This window comes from Ceratotherium simum, chromosome 13, assembly GCF_057802395.1.
Source record: "Ceratotherium simum simum isolate JZ-2026a chromosome 13, ASM5780239v1, whole genome shotgun sequence".
NCBI lineage: Eukaryota > Metazoa > Chordata > Mammalia > Perissodactyla > Rhinocerotidae > Ceratotherium > Ceratotherium simum.
Window position 1 is genome coordinate 40908682 of NC_141912.1, and position 18593 is coordinate 40927274.

At 51.4% G+C, this 18593-nt stretch overlaps 2 protein-coding genes across 6 annotated transcripts in view; one reads left to right on the forward strand and one right to left on the reverse strand.

The window, feature by feature from the left end:
- Positions 1–3027, forward strand: part of DAAM2 (dishevelled associated activator of morphogenesis 2) — a 103446-nt gene extending 100419 nt beyond the window's left edge. For both annotated transcript variants that reach the window (XM_014782743.2, XM_004424180.3), the window contains one exon: positions 26–3027. In XM_014782743.2, coding sequence (XP_014638229.1) covers positions 26–247 — 222 coding nt within the window. In that variant the 3' untranslated portion in view covers positions 248–3027. The remainder of the gene's footprint in view (positions 1–25) is intronic.
- Positions 3028–3632: 605 nt separating this feature from the next.
- The window catches only part of MOCS1 (molybdenum cofactor synthesis 1), a 34081-nt gene continuing 19120 nt past the window's right edge, over positions 3633–18593 (reverse strand). For 2 of the 4 annotated variants that reach the window (XM_087438552.1, XM_087438553.1), the window contains 9 exons: positions 13971–14135; positions 11741–11802; positions 11285–11396; positions 10808–10920; positions 10199–10309; positions 8159–8197; positions 7715–7835; positions 7172–7219; positions 3633–5208 (listed from right to left, as the gene is read on the reverse strand). In XM_087438552.1, coding sequence (XP_087294678.1) covers positions 4448–5208; positions 7172–7219; positions 7715–7835; positions 8159–8197; positions 10199–10309; positions 10808–10920; positions 11285–11396; positions 11741–11802; positions 13971–14135 — 1532 coding nt within the window. In that variant the 3' untranslated portion in view covers positions 3633–4447. Of the gene's footprint in view, positions 5209–7156; positions 7220–7714; positions 7836–8158; positions 8198–10198; positions 10310–10807; positions 10921–11284; positions 11397–11740; positions 11803–13970; positions 14136–18593 lie in introns of all 4 variants that reach the window. The other 2 variants (XM_004424177.3, XM_004424179.3) reach the window with 2 other exon arrangements.

Sequence of the window (18593 nt, forward strand, 5' to 3'; positions counted from 1 at the left end):
TCTCCCTCCCTCCTCACCCCTCCAGCTGAAGGAGCAGAGGGAGCGGGAGCGGTGGCAGCGGCAGCGGAAGGTCCACGCGGGCAGCGCGCTCGAGGAGGGAGGCGAGTTCGACGACCTGGTGTCGGCCCTGCGCTCAGGAGAGGTTTTTGACAAGGACTTATGCAAGCTGAAGCGCAGTCGCAAGCGATCGGGGAGCCAGGCCCCGGAGGTCACCCGGGAGCGGGCAATCAACAGGTTGAATCATTGACCTGGGGCCTGGCCACAGCAGGAGGCGGGGAGACAGGGATGGACAGAGAGGTGCTGAGTGGAGGAGACCATAATGCTTAAACAACTCGGTGCTCGGTTCAGGGCCCTGGGGTGGGAGCTGTGTGTGGCAGGACCAGGTCTCCCCACACTTACCTGAAGGAGCTCCTCTCCCTTCCTCTTCCCGTTGTTCTTTCTGTATCCTGGCCCCTAGGGGTCACTCTGAGGCTGACTTGGACATCCTTGGCCAGCCCAGCTGAAGGAGCCCTGCTCCCTGTCCCCAAGCATGGGCACCCACGTTGGCACAGAACTTTCCAGATCTAGACTGGACTGGTCCACCGACCTTGTCCAGATTTCATGTGCACTGGGAGTAACAGTGGGGTGGGCGCCCTGACAGCCAGGGTGAGAATCCAGGCTCCCATCCCTCAAGAGGCGGCTTCATGGAACATTGATCTGGGGGTGAATTTTCCTCTTGGATGGAGAAGGAAGAGGCATTATATATTCTAGCTAGGAATGTTCCAGAAAAACAAAAACAAATGCTGGGAGGATGATGCAGGGACCAAGTCATCAGGACAGAGTAGCAGTGCCCATTTCCTTCATCACAAGTCCTATGGCCCCTCAGTTTTGCATGTCCTAAGTCTCTCTCCCTTTCTTTCCTACTGCCACCTCCATCCTATCTACTAATCTAGAATCCCAGAAAACTCACCTTTGGGTTCCCACGACTATGGCTCACTATCCAGGTACTTGATGAATCTGGTAAGGGAAGGAGTTCAAGAAAAACCCCCACTCATCACACCTTGTGCCTTGGGCATAGGGACCCTGGAACAAAACTCTCCCCACCTCCCTTGTAGAGCCAGACCATTGTCTTGAAGTGAGACAGTGACCTCACATGTTGCCTAGGAGTTCCCAATAGCCCCTCACCAGAGGGCAGCACTTGAATGCCTAGCTCCACCCTGTAGCTTCTTGGTCTACCATTTAATGTTACACAGACCCCAAACTCTTTCTCTAATATCTGCCTCAGAGCAGAAGCCACAGTTGACCTCCTACTCTGTCCAGCCTGCAGGAGACCACTTCAAACTATCTGTATCTGGCTGAAGCTGGCCCTGGGGCATCAGGTCCTGAGAGGGTCCCAAGGGCCAGAGCTGCCCTCTGCATTTACATGCCATCTCTGAGGGTGTCTCCTCCTCTGAGGCATTCAGACTGGGGGACAGTGCAGGCAGGGGAAACTGGGGAATGCACTGCCTGAAGGAGCCAAGGGCAGAAGGCTGGAGGCGGGCTCCACCCCCTCATCTCTGGTACCAGATTTGGTTCTCCCACCTGACTTCCAAGGGGCCCATTCTGGTCCTCCTGTTCATTCCATTCTGTCCATCTTGAGCTGTCTTTGGGGGGTGGGGCAATGGCTGTCTCTAAACAAAGTTTTCTGTCTTCTAAAAGAAGGGAGGTGAGGTCAACTCTGTCAAGGCTTATTTTCAAAACCTTTCCTCCCCCAGAGTTGACCTTCCATCCTCTGTGTCTGTGAGACCGGCCTCAACCTTTCTCCTTGCCCTTCTATCCTCCTGCCCTTCCCTTTATGCTTCTCACCTTCCAACCTACTCCTCCAGCTCAGGGTTATTGCCAGTGGACAGACTGGCAGGCTGGGCCTACTCTTCAGCTGCCTCTTTTTCCTGCATCAGATTCCTAGGGGTGGAACCATAGTAGCGGCAGGGGAAGAAACACAGGGTTGGTGAGCCCAGCACGTGTGTTGGTTCGAGGGGGAGGGATCTGAGCAAATGTAGGCCTGGCCAGGACAGGTGTGAAGAGGCCATCCTGGAGTCCAGGTGAGGGCAAGATGAAGGCTTCCAGGAAGAGCAGCTGCAGAGAGCTTCGTTATGCCCATCTCAACACCCGAGAGCCCCCGATGATGGAAAGGTTGTGGGTGGGGTCTCTGAAGGTCCTCTCCCAAACTGGCTGGGCTGAGGTCAACCTAACCCAGGGGGACAGGGAACAGGGGAGGGCTTCACTTCTACCCAACAGGCATGTCCAAATCCTGGCCTTCCCGTCCACCATGGAAGACTGGATCCGCACCAGGAAAGAAAGCATACAGAAGCTGTTCAAGACACGTTGGATCCGCAGAAAAGTAGTTTGGTTTAACTGTTTACAGAGGACACATACATTGTTCCAGGGCTCAGCCTCCTCACCCCCAAAGATTCTTCCATTTCTATTTATTATTTTCTAGATCTGGCCAGTTGCTCTGGCACCAGATGTCATTGTAGCCAGATCTCCAACAGTGCCTTGGACCATGGACCATCAAGGCTGACTCAGCAACGGCTGAGTTGGTCCTTGATATGCTAAATGTTTACGCCTATTATATTTGTTCCTTGGTTTTTCCCAGTGCCCTTCTCACCCCTCCTGCCACCTTTGGGTAAATTTCTCCAGCTGTCTAATTTTGTGTCCAATGTAAGCTTCAGTTAACTATGTCACCTGTCCCCTTCTCAGCAGCAGCGCCCACTCCTCCCCTGTGATGGAACTAAGATGTGTTTAGGGCAGTGGGAGGAGAAAGTTCTCCAGATGGGGAATGGTCTGGTCCAGACTCTCCTCATCCGATTTCCACCCACGGGGGAGCCGTGACCATCTCCCCTCACCTCTACCAGGGACACCTTCATGCCAAGGCTGCTCTCACCAGCTGTCTCAGACCACAAAGGAGGCTAATGTACAAAATCTGCAGTGTCCTTTTTACCTGCACCTTTTTTTTATAAGAATATATTGTAACACTAAAAAATATTAAATCCATACCATCCCCATCCAGCCTGCCTTGAAACGTGTGCCTTCTTCCCACGAGGGGATTGAGGTGGGCTGGGGAGCAGGCACAGCCCATGGTGTGCTGGAGCCAGCTTGTACCAGCTCTGAGGGCGCCAGCTGTTACATTTTTAAGAATTTTGCAAGCCAGTTCATGTTGTATGGTAGCTTGAAATTGGCCATGGAATTTGGCTTTTTCTTTTCCCAAGAGCTGGTTGTTCAACAGTTGCCAGCATACCTGGGTGTAGGGCAGAGGGGAGGCAGCCGGGGAACAGGGGGTGGGGGGTGAACTGAGGATAGACCCAAAGCAGCCTATCCACACTAGAGAACCCAGCGAACGAGTCCAGTGTTTGAGGATGTGCATACAGGAGCCTCTAACTGCACCCTCCTGATCTCTGACAAGGTCGATGAGCTTCGGACACCCCCACAGGGCAGTTTTACTGTAGATGGTGCCTCCCACTCCACTCCTACCTTCTCCCACAGGGAAGACGGAGAACATGCGTCTCTCTGGCTCCTTCGCCCAGGGGAGTGGGCCTTGGGACGGGGTTGGGGTGGGCGTGAAATCGTGCCCCTCGGTGCCCTCTGCACAGACACAGACCTCACTCTTGCATCTCCAAAGTTGACATCGTGGCTTTATTTGTGTGCTGTGAGGGTGAAGGCAACCTTCAACTCTTTTTTCCCTGATATGTTCTAGAATAAAGGGGTGTGGGTAGTGGATGGGACGGCAGTGCACGGGGCCAGGTGTGGGATGTGTGGTTGGTCAGGCATCCTCAGGGCTGCGGCCCAAGTGTATGTCCTGTTTGAGAGGAGGGAGCCGGCAGTATGGGGCAATTGTTAAGCGAGAGCCTGCAAGTTCAGTGGGACGTGGGCTCAGGCGAAAGGAGCGGGTAACTGGCTCTTTCAAAGGAGGGATGGTGGAGCGGGACAGCGAGGCGGGCTGTGGCTCCAGACTTGGGGAGGCAAGGCTGCCAAGGAGAAGTCGTGACACGTTCTAATGCAAGCTGTGCTTGTCCCTCCTCAAAGTGGGTTCCTCTGCTTAATGAGCCCTTATTCTCTCCCCAGGGAAGTAGGAGAAGAGAAAACCCACCATGAGAAGTGGAAGTTATGGGCTGGATCATCTGAAACGTGTTGTCTGAAATAGTCCACAGATAACACGATGTGGCCTTTTGGTTATCTAGCATTGCTTGCTGTGACCCCCTCCTGTGACCTTCGTGTCCAGGAAGGCTGAGGGCCCGCTGTTTCCTCTCTGAATAAAGGGAACCCCACAGGTTTATAGCTCATCCAGCAGTAGGCAGTGGGCCGACCTTGGGTTCCTACTGGTGAAGGTAAACAGTGACGGAGTTAAAGGAACTTGACATCTGTCAGTTGGCCCAAATTGGATCCCATCGCGTGATCCAGCTGGGCCATGGGCGAGAGGGGGGCAGGAGCTCTAAGTCCGATGGAAGTCCCCCCGCTGACCCCCAGTCTTGCTAATGAGCTTGATCTCCCCCAACACGATGTCCCTGCTGACGGCCTTGCACATGTCATACAGGGTGAGGGCAGCCACAGCAGCTGAGGTCAGGGCCTCCATCTCCACCCCAGTGGGGCCCCAAGCCCGGCAAGACGCCTGGATCACCACGGCATGGCGCGTGCTGTCCAGCTCCAGCCGCACCTGGATGTGGCTCAGGGCCACATGGTGGCACAGAGGAATCAGCTGGCTGGTCAGCTTGGCCGCCTGGATACCAGCCAGCTGGGCTACCACCAAGGCATCTCCCTTCTTTAGCTGGTTTTCTTGGACGAGCTTGAAGGCCACGGGCCCCAGGAGGACCACGGCTGAGGCCACAGCCACCCGCTCTGTGTCTGGCTTCTGGCCCACATCCACCATAGCTGCCCGTCCTTCAGTGTCCACGTGGGTTAGCTGGTCCGAGGTTGGCAGGGGTCCTGAGTGGGCAGCAGGAGCCGGGGACACCGGGCTAAGGCACTTTGGGTTGGTATCTGAGTCTAGGTGGGAACTGTAGTGTCTCTGAGGGGAGCCAGACCCCAGCCACCACTGGGCAAGGGGAGGGGTCTGGGGGACCCAGCATCCTTTCCACAAAGTTGCCACCTGGTTGGAGAAACTCATTCTGTGTCTCAGACCCTGAACACGGAGAGGGTCCCAGGAAGAAAAGCTCAGAAGGGCTGGCGGGGAATCTTGGCGCATCAAAAATAACTCTGGAAGGAAAGAGAAAAAAGACTAAGTCGAAACAGTAAGTGTTTCTCCCACCTCTTCCCCCAACCCTTTCCCTACCAGACCTCCAGCTCTCTCTCTCACACTGGGGAAAGAGGAATGAGGAGCAAAAAGCATAGCGAGAAGAGAGAAAACAGAAGACACATAGAGAGTCCCCAGAATACAGGTTTGCAGCCCTTCCCACCAGGTGTGACACCAGTTTCCAACTGTCCTGCAGTGGTGCTGTGGGGGTACTCCTGGGCTCCCCTCTTCACAAAAACTTTCTTGTTACCAAAGTTCTCTTAAGAAAGGCCTAAGGTCTGAAGACTGAAGCCTGGATAAGATGACCTCTCCATGGCCCTTCGTTTCTTAAAACTATAGTGAGGTTCAGCCTGAATTACCAATTACTTCCATCTTCATATTCTCTGTGAAGAGTTAATAGTAATCATGTAGTTTATAGACAGTATACTAAAGGAACTATTTAATCTATTGAAACAATGTCTTTCAAGCCCCTCAAGCATATGAGAATGCACACAAAGTGACAGACTGATTGAAATGGTCCCGAGGGCCTTGGGAACCTTGCAGGCTCTTGTTACTCAAACGGTGGTCCAGGGACCAGCAGTGCTAGTACCGTCTGAGAACTGTTAGAGATGCAGAATCCCACTCCAGACCTCCCGAATCCAGATCTGAAATAACAAGATCCCCTAGTGATTCATACGCACACGGAAGTCTGAGAGCCCTGTTCTAGGCGACTCTTGGTTTTATAGAAACCCAACTACTTTAGTTACTCTATATCCTCCAGAGTAATAATATTCCTTATGAAGTAAATAGGTCTCCCAACTTGCAGCTTTCCATCATGCCCTGTGCCCCCTACCTTGTCAATGTCAGAGGCACAACCTCCCTTCTAGGGGGGCCATCAAGACATCCCCCACTCCTTGCCATCAAGGTTTGTCAGCATGGACCAAGGCCCAACAAGAGGACTCTGATGCTGGAGGTGGGAGGAGACAAGAGATGATCAAGTTTTCTTCCCAGTGGAGTGCTTTGGGGAGCTGCCTTTCCTTCTGTGGGTGGCTGGTACGCAAGGGTGGTCCTTGGGCTGTCTCTGGCCCACTCCAGCCTGTTCTCCTCTAGCCCACTGGGCTCACTCAGCTCCAACCTCTGGAGACAAGAATCCCTTCCCTTAGTTTTCCTCACTGCTTTCTCTTGTCTAGCGGTACAATTCAGAGGCCCAGATCTGGCTGCGGCTAGGGCGGGGGGCGAAGCGTCACCTATTGTAGTCTGGGCATTGTGCCAGAGGGGTAACAGCATTCCTAAACCTCATGGACCAGCCCAGTTCCCAAGGGTCGAGACCACATATGGCTTTATTAAAAAGGTGTTTTTCGTTGACACATCCAATGCACATGAGAGATGTCCTGTGCACATAAGCTCCCAGGAGTTAAGGAATTAGAAAGTTGAGGTCCTCGCTGTCTCCTACCTGAAAGGATGAGTAAGATTCTTAGCTTGCTGCCTCAAGCTCTGCCTGGCACAGAAGCGGAACAACACGTTACAGGTGCTAATGATCCAGAGACACGCATGGACTAGCTCACACTACAGAGGAAAAGGGACGCCTGTGATTGTATCCAAGCTGGCAGGTTCTAGAGCTGAGGACAAGCTCTCTGTCTTAACAAGGAGCTCCAGTCTCGGGAACAACTAACTTAGTGATCATAAATCTGGAGGACTTCCTGTCCCGATTTCTGGTGAGACGGATGATTTCTGTGGCATGTACAGTGAGGGGGAGCCGTGGATGGGGAAGAGCAGGACCAGTAAAGGCTTGAAAGGGTAAGAAAAGATGAAGGAGGTACAGAAGAGAAGTAAGGATGAGAACATCAGGATGAAACGCAGGATCTGGGGGTGCCTTATGGCAGGGGCCCCACCCCATGGGAACGCCAATGACAAGGGTGAGTGGTTACGTACTGATGGATCACCCACCGATGAGGATCATGGGCCGGTTCTTCATCTGGGAAATACTGAACATGCCTGGGGTGAGGGAAAGATAGGGAGGGAGAGGAGAGTTCACTGAAACCAACGATGGACAAAGTGCACATCCAGGGACATGCACTCACGTGCACCCACACAAAGAGCCCCCTGTACCCTGCAAGGTCCTGGGCCCATGACAGAGCCCAGAACAGTTTGTGGACACCCAGGACCCTGCCCTCCCTGACAGAAGGCAAGGTGTGGGATGAGACAGAGGCAGTGACACCCCTCTTCCCTTGACCCAATAGAACAGCCCAAGAGAATCCGGGGTCCCCTCTCCTGTGCAGTCTTGGCTATGCCAACTTCCCCTGGGAAGGAGAACCATCACCGCATCCCAGTCTAGAGGTCCAAGCGGAGGGACTGGGAGCAAGGACAACACTAGTCCCGCTGTCTCCACGCCAGGCTTTCCTTTGTCCTCTCACCCCATAACTATGGCCCTCCCTCCTGACAATGGCCCACCCACCACCCAGCCTGGCCTTCCCCACTCCTGCCCCTCACCTGCATGCTGCCGCTTCTTCCTGCCCACGGCAGCCCCGATGATTCTCAGCAGCTCCTCTTCAGAGGCCCCGGCCCGCAGGTGATCCCGTAGAGAGACTTCCGAGTTCCCAAAGAGGCAGACCTGCAGGGGGTCACTGTGGGGGTGAGGACGACATGCCTCCTGGGTCCCTGAGCCTTGGCCCCCCCATCCCTACAGTCCCCCATGGGCCGAGCACCAGCACCCAGGCCTCCCATGCTGGGTCATACTCAAGGCAGGGCTTCCAGCAATGAGAAGCAGAAGGTGCTGGATGGAGGAGTCAGAGAGGCTGGAAGGGCAGTAACCAGAATGAGACATCCCAAGGCCCGTCTGTGACTCATGGCCATGTTTCCTTCAGCTGGTAGAGCGTACTTTACAAAATTTAATAGTTGCCAATAGAGACAGCACATAAAGATCCAGATCCATACCTTCTCCTGAGACATTCCATCGAATGGCCTCTTTATTGCCTTGAGAATGGAGCCCAACCAGTTAGAGCCGAGTCCTGACAGTCCCCTCCAGACGTGGCATGCACATTCCACTTCAGCTCAGTGCCCTGCTGGTGCCTTCACTCACGGACATTATCTGCCTGCCCTGCACCTACTCCAGTGTGTGATCCCTGACGGGTGGTGGGACAGCAGAGGCTGGTGGGGATGGCATCCTGAGCTCACTCAAACTTGACTCAGTGCTGCCCAGCCTCTGTGAGAGGCTGGTGCTCCGGAGGCTCAGGGACGGGTGAGGCAGTCCCAGAAAACATCCTCCCAGAAAACCTTATAAAGCACCTACTATGTGCCAGCTCTGTACAAGGCACTGTGGACACAGAGACAGAAGAATGTTCGAGAAGCCCGTGACGGCAGAGACCACTAGAGAGGAAATCTAAGCAGAAGGTATACCTACTTCACCGTGCTGGTTAGTGCCCATTCCTCGCTCCCCTACCAGGCCCCAGGTTCCACTCTCTGCCCTTCTCTGCAACCAGGAGGGCCCCAGTGGATGCCACCTTCTGGGCTCCCCTCCAGCTAGCTTCTGCTTGGGCTTGGCTGATGGCAGATCAGAGGGTGAGAAGAAAGGAAGGTTGGGCATTTCCCCCCTGCTTCCTCCCTGCTCTGATGTCTCCAGCAGTGGCTGCTTCCCTCCACGACTCCAGCACCAACCAGGTGATCACTCCACCAGGCTCCAGCTCTCACTGGGCCCCAGTGACAGCCCTCCCCTCCCCCAGGGGTGGGAACAGCTGTTTGCTGCTGCTCATTGAGTGCCTCAACACCCCTTACAGGTCCCTTAACCCTGCACTATACATAGCCTTTTCATTACACTCTCTTCAACATCCCACCCTCGGTTTCCCGCATGGGCCCTGACTGACACGGATACCACCCATTGTCTAGGTCAGTTTTACATCTCCAGCCCAGAAAAACCCCTTAGTTTTTACAACTGCTAAACAGTTCCTTTTGGATGTCAAACTTGATGTATCTAAACCCAACCCACCATCCCCCCTCCCCCAATCCTAAACAGCCCAAAAGCCAACCAGCCACCTGGATGCCTTTCTCCGGCCCCCACCTGTGTTACCACGTGCCTTCATCCCTCCTTCCCACCCTCACCTCATACTCTCACGTGTTTGGAACATCTCTAAATGGCGATCTAATCGGTCTTCCTATTTCCAAATTCAACCTATGGGTTCTTCCTAAAACATTAATGGGGGACCCGTCTCCCCCTTGTCCAGAAAATTTGCACAGCGCCCTACTGTCCACAGAACACACTCTGCACCCTCTATCTGGGCATTCAAGCCCTCTACAATGGGGTCTCCCATATCTGACTTTAATCTGCCCTAGCCAAATAACATGAACCCCAGATATGCATCCTCCCCTGCTCTTCTCCTCCTTTACCCATCCTCAAGGCTCACCAAGGTCCACAATGCGCTCCCTCAAGGTCCACCACCCTACGGCCTGTCCAGCCACTCATTTGACAAAGAGTCAGGCACTGACATGCATTAGCTCTTTGTCTGGTCTTACCATGAGCCTTCACGCCCCCACAGGAAACAGGCATGTCTACGCCTCCCTCACATCCCCCACAGGCCTGAACGCACAGTGCGTGCTGATTAGATATGAGTAACGGATGCTGGTTTCAGAGCAGAGCCCCTGGCCTGGTGGACAGGGCCAAGCAGGGTGGGGGCGGGGCAAGTGCACATTGATCCTGCACCCCACCCCTCCCCTCTGGTAGCACCAAGTGCTGGAAAGTAGCTTCCAATCAACCGGAAGCCACTTCAGGGACCCAAGGAAGGAAGGAATCAGGGTGACAGTTCCATGGGGACCATGAGTTCACCTTCACCTGCTGCTCCCATGATCCCTCCAAATCTGACACTATTTCACCATCCACCCTATATGCCCCACTGGTCTCCCCTCCAATCAGGGGGTGCAGGTGGGAAGAGATATTCAGAACACAGAGGTGGCAAGGGGGCCCTGGGGGAAGGGGACAGTCACCTTGAGGTTGCCGTCAGCTGTGATTCGCAGCCGGTTGCAGGTCCCACAGAAATGCTCAGACATGGACGTGATGAAGCTGACCTGGCCTCGGAAGCCAGGGATTTTAAAGGCCTGAGGGTGGGGGAAGAAGGACAGTGGAGGGGATGGGGATGCGGCTGAGCCCCGGCTCTCGCTCCGACATCCTCTCCCGAGGAGGCCTGCGGAGGGCAGGACCCAAGGCCCTCAGACAACAGAAGACTCCAGTAGGACGGATGACGCCTGAGCTCTCGGCCTGCACCTGGCCTGCCCGAGAGGAAACCTGCTAAGGATACCGGGACCTGAGGGCAGCACGTCCAGAGAAGGCCACCGGGGAGCGCAGGCCGAGCGCCCCCTCCAGCACTTACTGGAGTGCGTCCTACAAGTTACTCAACCCCCGCCCCACGCTGACCCTGCTCCCTCACCCAGGAAGCAGGGAGGCTGTTGTGACGGCGCCGTAATGCTTCCTGCTTAACCGGTGCCGTCCTGCATAGCTGCATTCTGATCTCAAGGCAGCCCCCGCCAGCTCTCCCGTCCTAGGGTCCTAGGGTGGAGACCCGACCTTCCTCCCGGCCCCACCCTCCTGCCCCCAACCTTGGCTGTGCTGGATTCTTCCTCCGGCAGCTGCTCCAGCTCCGGCCACTGCTGCCGGAGGGTGTCCAGCATCTCCTTGTAGCTGACCATCTTCCTGAAGTTCCACTTGTTGCCTGTGTTGGGATGGGAGCTACTGAGTCACAGAGCTGCCGGGGCCCAGGGTCTTCAAGTCCATCCTCCCGCACGGCCCAGGATCAGTTCCCCTGCCTCTCAGAGGGGAAGTCAGGAGGCCCTACCTAAACGGGGGGATCAAATCACACCCACACTGGATCCTGAGACGCCGCCGAGGCCCCATCACAGCCCTGGCCTGGTGCCTGCCCAGGCCCCTCCCCACCCACAGGGTGAGCCAGCCCTTGCCCGCCCCCTTCAGCCCTTCTCAGGGTCCTCAGCAGCCCCCGGCCATGCTCTCAGCGTGGCCCTGGTCCAGCTCTGCAGACAGGCCCCGCATCCTCCCCTCTCCCCCACTCCGTCACTGACCATCAAAGGGCATGTACTCTATGAAGCGCACGTCCAGGGGGAGGCCCTCGGTCAAGGCCACAAAGTTCAAGAGCTCGTCCTCGTTCAGGCCTCGCATCACCACACAGTTCACCTGGCCAGGGAACAAGGGCCACAAGGGCTGTCCCCTCCATTCTTTGCAGGGATGACCTCCAGGGGTCTGACACCTGCCTAGGCTCTCCACTGGGGGTCCCATTCTTTTTGTCTCTCCCTAATTCTCCTTCCTTTGGGGGCTTCCACGGGGTCACTGATTTTCTTTCCTCCCTTGTGGGGGGTGGGGGTGGGGCTGGATGCAGCAGGCAAGGAAGGGGTGAGGGGTGCCCTGCGGCTGCACTGGCCAGGGCTGGGAGCTATCATGGCACCAGGAGCTGGCAGTGGAAGGCTAAGCCAAGGTGGAGGGGGAGGGAGTCAGGGTCAGCAGCAGCAGCACGTCATCACCTTCACAGGGTTGTAGCCCAGCTCGATGGCCTTGTGGATGCCCTCCATGACCTTGTGGAAACCTGTGGGGAGGGAGAGAAAGAAGGTTCCAAGCACTTCCTCCCTCTCCCCTGCCCCTCACACCCATAGGAAAGCATCAGAGCTAGGAGGAGCCTTGGAGACCACTGGGTCCAGGGACCAGATAGTAAGTATTTTAGGCTTGGCAGGCCAAGAGGCAAAATTAAGGATATTATGCATAGGTCATAAAGATTTTAATGACTACATTCAGAATATGATAGTAATTAAGCATAATTTTTGGTAACATAGCTCTACAAAGAGAAGGGAAGAATGGAATTCTTTTTGCAGGGTTAGTACTTTGCTTAATTGGAGTTCATAGTTAATGTTCCCTATCATTGAACTGATTGCAAAATGCTATCTGCAAAATCCACTCTTGGCTCACAGCTGTAAAAATAACAGGCAGGGGCCGGATTTGGCTGGCGGGCTGTAGTTTGCCGACCCCGATCCAGGTGAACCTCTCACAGTCTAGATGGGGAAACTGAGGCCCAGAGAAAGGCAGCGCCCTGCTAAAGGCCTCACCCTCCACCCTTCAGAACGCAGGTTTCCCGACCCCCTTGTCAGGGTCTGCTCCTCAACGCTCCGTCCGTCCATCCACTCGACATATTCTCATCGAGCTCCTACTACATGCAGCTTCTTGGCCGGGGCTGATGAGCGATTACTATGCGTGTGGTTCTCACCTAACTCTGCGGTTAACGTACAGTAAACGTGACCCCACGGTGGCTTCTCCTCACCCCCAGCTCACTCTCAGCTCACTGTGCATCCAAACATTTGAGCGCCTACTGCGTGCCGGCCCCTCCCCCCAGCCCACACAGACTGGTGATCACGGGTGATCCACAGCTGGGATGTCACCCTGAGGGAGGGTGGCCCAGTGATGGCCTCCGTGATTTCCTGGCAGCATTTTTGGATGGCCCAGTGAGGGAGGGCAAAGGGAGGAAAGTCTAGCTTTGGACAAATGCTGTTAGGATGATCTAGAATTTTCTCCTCTGTAAATCACTCCCTCCAAAAGGAGGCAGTGGACACAGGAGTGTGAATGGGAAGGCAGATCTGACGTTAGGATAAACTGTCTCCAATCCTCACTCCAGGAAGGGAGACAAGGAGCCAGGGGCTATGCGGATTTGTGTGTGGGGGGGCGGTAACGCCCGCAAACACACCTTCCACTTTCCTACCTCAGAGCCCTCGCAGGGTCTCCACTGACATTCCCCCTCAGAGTAAGTTCCCTTGATCCCAATCCCCTCAACCTGGTTCTTCAAGGCCCACTATATATGCTTCCTCCTTGAAGCCCTCCTGGTCCTCCCCTGCTAGGAGTTCTCTCTTTCCCTCTGTAGCGCTTTGATCGACACCACAAGACAAGCAAAGGTGGTCCAGTGGCATCACACCTCTTGGCCCTTAGTAGCCTGTAAGGCAGGGCAATGTCCTGTGTCTCTCTGTCCCTTCCCCAGCACCTGGAGCAGCCCTTTACAGAGGGCAAGGACTCCATGAGTGCTTCCTCAGCACATGGATGGGTGTAAACAGGGAGTCACACGCTGGGATGAGAATGTCTGTGCCCATGCAAGGCCCATGGCCCGAGACATCTGGGGGCGGGGCATTGGTCTAATGAGAGCTGGGGCTCAGGCTGCTCTATCTCCCCACCTCCGCCCTTCCTGATGAAGCTCAGTGGGAGCAGGCCGTGGGTGTGCTTGCTGCAGTGGGTGAAAGAGGCTCATATCCAGGATGGACAAGGAGCACCACTCGGGGCACAGGGGGGCCCCACCTGGCAGTGCTGGCCCTGACCCTGGCATCTCAGGCTAGCTGCTTCCACCCTGGGCTCCCCACATTTCCTCAGACTCATTATAAGGTAACCAACTCATCTCAGTTTGCCAGGTACTGTCTTGGTTTTAAAACTGAAAGGCCTGTGTTCTGGAAACCCTCTCAGTCCTGGGCAAACTGGATGCAGGGTAGAGGGGTTTGGTCACCCTAGCTCTTAGCATCTGATCCCAAAAAGTCCCCAAGGGTGTGGCTACAGTGATGAGGGACATTTGGCAAGGGTGAAGGGTGAGGAATAAATGCCTAGGCTTGTCCATAGCCCAGACACCAAGAGGGAGGGACCAGGCCCCTCGCCTAGCACCAGTCACATGCTCTCCAGCTACGTGGGACCTAAGAAGGACACCCTCTACTGTGTGCCACATCCAATCACCTTTCCTGCGGACGATGAACTCAAACTTGGCTGGCACCAGCGTGTCCAGGCTGATGTTGATGGCACTGAGACCAGCTTTCTGAAGCCGAGGGAGCAGCCGGGCTAGGTTGATGCCATTGGTGGTGACGCCGATGGTCCTCAGTCCTTCCAGCTGGTGGAGCTGGGCTACAGAGAGAACAGGAGGGGGCGTCATCCTGCTTGTTCTTGGTGAAGCTGGGAGAAGAGCTGGAAGGAGATTCTGAGTCCAAATGAGATGGATGGAAAGGGGGCTCTCTGCAGACCTCTATTAATCAGGCTTACCTTAATAAGAAACATAAGAATAAAAACAACGATAAAAATAACCAAAAGATTAAACACTGAGTGGTCACTCTGCTAGAGGTTCTGCTGAGGGCTTTGTGTGCCTCAGCTCATTGAAGCCTCACAACAGTGATTATCCCCATTTGATAGAAAAGGAAAGGGAGGCTCAGAGAGATTAAGAAAAGTGCTTAAATTCACACAGCTAGTAAGAGGAACAGCTGAGATTCAAATCCATGTGTACGTGACTCCAGGACTCTGCTCTTAATAACCAACCCATGGGTCCTGATACTCTGTATAATAGAAACAAAAAGTGTTTGAATTAAATATTAAATTGACTCTTCTACTCCACCAAAAATCCCCAGAAATAACAGAAGGATAAAGAATCCACAATAGCATTGGAAGATAAGAAAGAATGTCTTCAATGGCCCTGAAAGGTAGAGAAATACTGAAAGACAGCAAGCAGATGAGGATCAGATGGATTGAAGAGACCACAGCCCAAAGCGCACACAGGAGAAGGTTCTGTACAAAGTGGGAGGGTAACTAGCATGCACCAAGCTTGGCAGTCACATAGACAAGGAGTAGAAGGGTCCTTGGTTATGCCAAGGAGGTTGCCTGTCTGGGGAATTGTATTCAGAAAAGCTGGGTGAGTTGGCCTCCCTCCTATTTCTATGAGCAGGGAGAAGGCAGCAGCTTTTCCTAGGCGATAGCACTTAAACTAGCCTAAGGATGAGGCAGCCCAGAGTAGCTGCTGACACTCAGGAGACATGGGAGCCCTGCAGCCCAGCAGGACCTCATACCCCTCCTCCACAACCTCAGGGGCAACCAGCATAAAGAGAAATAGCATTGACAGCCAGGCCAAGAAGCCTTAGGCTTCTTAGCCAAGAATCAGCCAACAATTAAGGAAAATTCTGAGAAAGAAAGATATATTCCACAAATAGAGGAATGAAAGAGGAAGGAGAAGTGACGGAGATAACAGAAGATAATTCTTTTAAATGAACAGAGATGAACATAGATGCAAAAATCATCAACAAAATATTAGCAAGCCCAATTCAACAATACATTAAAAAGATCATACACTCTGATGAAGTGCGATTTATTCCAGGGATACAAGGATGGTTCAACACCCACAAAATCAATGTGATATACCACATTAACAAAACATAAAGGATAAAAATCATGATCATCTCAATATACATAGAAAAAGCATTTAACAAAATTCAACATTCATTCATGATAAAAACTCTCAACAAAGCGGGCATAGAAGGAATGTTCCTCAACATAATAAAAACCATATATGACAAGCCCACAGCTAACATCATACTCAATGGTGAAAAGCTGAAAGCCTTGCCTCTAAGATCGGGAACAACACAAGGATGCCCACTCTCCCCACTTTTATTCAACATAGTATTGTAAATTTTTGCCAGAGCAATAACACTAGAAATAAAAGGAATCCAAATTGGAAAGGAATAAATCAAACTGTCACTATTTGCAGATGACATATTGTATAGAGAAAACCCTAAAGACTCCACCAAAAAACTGTTAGAACTGATCAATTCAGTAAAGTTGTTGGATATAAAATCAATATACAAAAATCTGTTGCATTTATATATGATAATAACAAACCATCAGAAAGAGAAAGTAAGAAAATAATCCCATTTACAATTGTGTCAAAAAGAATAAAATACCTAGGAATCAATTTAACCAAGCAGGTGAAAGACTTGTACATTGAAAACTATAACACATTGATGAAAGAAACTGAAGAAGACACAAATAAAGGAAAGATTTCTGTGCTCATGGATTCAAGAATATTCTTACAATGTCCATACTATTCAAAGTAATCTACAGATTCAATACAATCCCTATCAAAATTCCAATAGCATTTTTCACAGAAATAGAATAATCCTAAAATTTGTATGGAAAGACAAAAGATCCCAAATAGCTAAAGCAATCTTAAGATGCTCAAGTCCCTTATATAAAATGGCGTAGTATTTGCATATAACCTATGCACATCTCCCCTATACTTGAAATAATCCCTAGATTACGTATAATACCTAATACAATGTAAATATAAATAGTAAAGAGTTATACTGTATTGTTTAGGGAATAATGACAAGAAAAAAAAGTTTGTACATGTTCAGCACAGATGCAACCATCATAGGCCTTTTAATCTGAAGTTGGTTGAATTTGCACATACAGAACCCACGGATATGCAGGGCTGCCTGTATATGGAACTTTATAAAGCCTTTGACCTGAAATTTGACTTCTAAGAATTTAACCTAAGGAAATAATCATGGATGCGAACAATATTAATCTACAAGATGTTTATTAGAGAGCAACACATAAAAAAAGGAAGAGAAATCATCTAGATAGCCAACAATTAAAAGCTGGCTAAATTATGCTTTCTCTGGATGATAGAATATTATGCAACAAAAAACGACTCTGTAAAATGCCAGGATGTTGGGAACTACACATGTTATATTAAGTCGAAAGGGCAGGTTACAAACAGTAGTCAAAAACTAGATGCAAAGGAAAAAGACAGGCAGGTCACCAAGCCAAAATGCTGACAGTGGTTACAACTGGGCAGTGGTGATATCCTTTGTGCTTATCTGAAACAAGCATGTATTACTTTTGTAATAAGAAAATGAAAGTTTAAAAATAAAAGTTGTTGTTCTAAAAGGAAAGACAAGAGCTTCCCTCTGGGGGTTTGCCAACATGGAAAATTACCAGTAGTTGTTGGCTCCCTCTGCCAAATCAACCCGCGAGAAACACGGATCCAGAAACCTTAAAATAAGAAAATCTTGAGGAACTCATTGGAACATGGACTCTGAACTCGTATGGGGGAGGGGGTTTGGAGCCTGGGGTTGAAGGCCACTGGCAGAGGATGTAGCAGTTCAAGGAAGGCAAGGCAGTTCAAGCTCTATTCTTGCTGTCACCCACTGTCACCCTCAGAACAATCATTACTTGTCCCCTTACCGAAGAAATCGGTGGCATCGGCCCCAGAGAACTAGCTCAGGAATCCACTGGAAGAAAACTCAGGGAAGCTGCCAACACTCTGCTGGAAGAGGAGCTGAAGAGAACAGGTGGGGCTGAGCAGCCTCAGGCACTCATTTCTCAACTTTCCCCTCCAAAGCCCCAGGACTGGTGGATTAAAATCAAGGTTGACTGTCTCCTTCCAAATCAGCTTCTCCCTGAGGGTTTGAAGGTGAAAACCTGCAGTCCTGCCATGTTATATAACCCCAGGAGGTACCATTCTCATCATAATCTAAATGAAGAGTATCTCCTGGAGTTGTAAAGTTACAGCCTGTACAGTCTTATCTGGCAAGGCTTGTCATTTGGTGGGGAGACTACAAACATGAGTGAATAATTGATATTCTCGGATCTTTTTTTTTTTTGTGAGGAAGATCAGCCCTGAGCTAACATCCGATGCCAATCCTCCACTTTTTGCTGAGGAAGATTGGCCCTGGGCTAACATCCGTACCTATCTTCCTCTACTTTATATGGGACACCGCCACAGCATGGCTTGACAAGCGGTGCGTTGGTGCGCGCCCGGGATCCAAACCTGCAAACCCGCGGGCCGCCAAAGTGGAGCGCGCGTACTTAACCACTACGCCACCGGGCCGGCCCCAGATATTCTGGGATCTCGAGCTCCCTGGGCCCATCAAAGACTAAGATCTGGCCTTAAACCTTTTCCATTAAGCAATGCCATACAGAATAGCTAACATCCCCAGGGGAACCATCTTACCAGTTAAAAACTAAGGAGATACTTAAGAAGTACAACTAATGCCCTCCTGTCTCCGTCAAAAAACAAAACAAAACCTGTGAAATATATACCAATAGCAGAAAAATTATTAAAACTGACAGACCAGATTTAAAATTAAAAGATGGAATGTAAGACAAACATGATAAATACAGTAAAAGAAATAAAAAAGGATATTAACAATATGAAACAAAAATTTTCATGTAGAAAAAGAACAAGGAGAAATAGTATGTAAAAATAATTGTGAAATACAGAACACAAGATATAAGATAAATAGTCACATGGACACAGAAGGAGAAATTGGTGAGTTAGAAGAAAGATTAAAGGGCTCTCCCGGGAAAAAGAAGACAGTAAGAAATCAAAACACAATTTAAGAACTGTGGAGGCTATAAGTAGAAGGGCCAATATCCAGATAATAGAAGTCCCAGGAAAAAAATTAAAATGGAGAGAAGGAAATATCTGAAGAAATAATGGAGAAAATTTTTCCCAAATTTAAAACAAATGGCTTAGTACTGAAAGAAAAATTGCACTGAATGTCAACAGGACAGATGAAGAAAAGCCTATTTTAG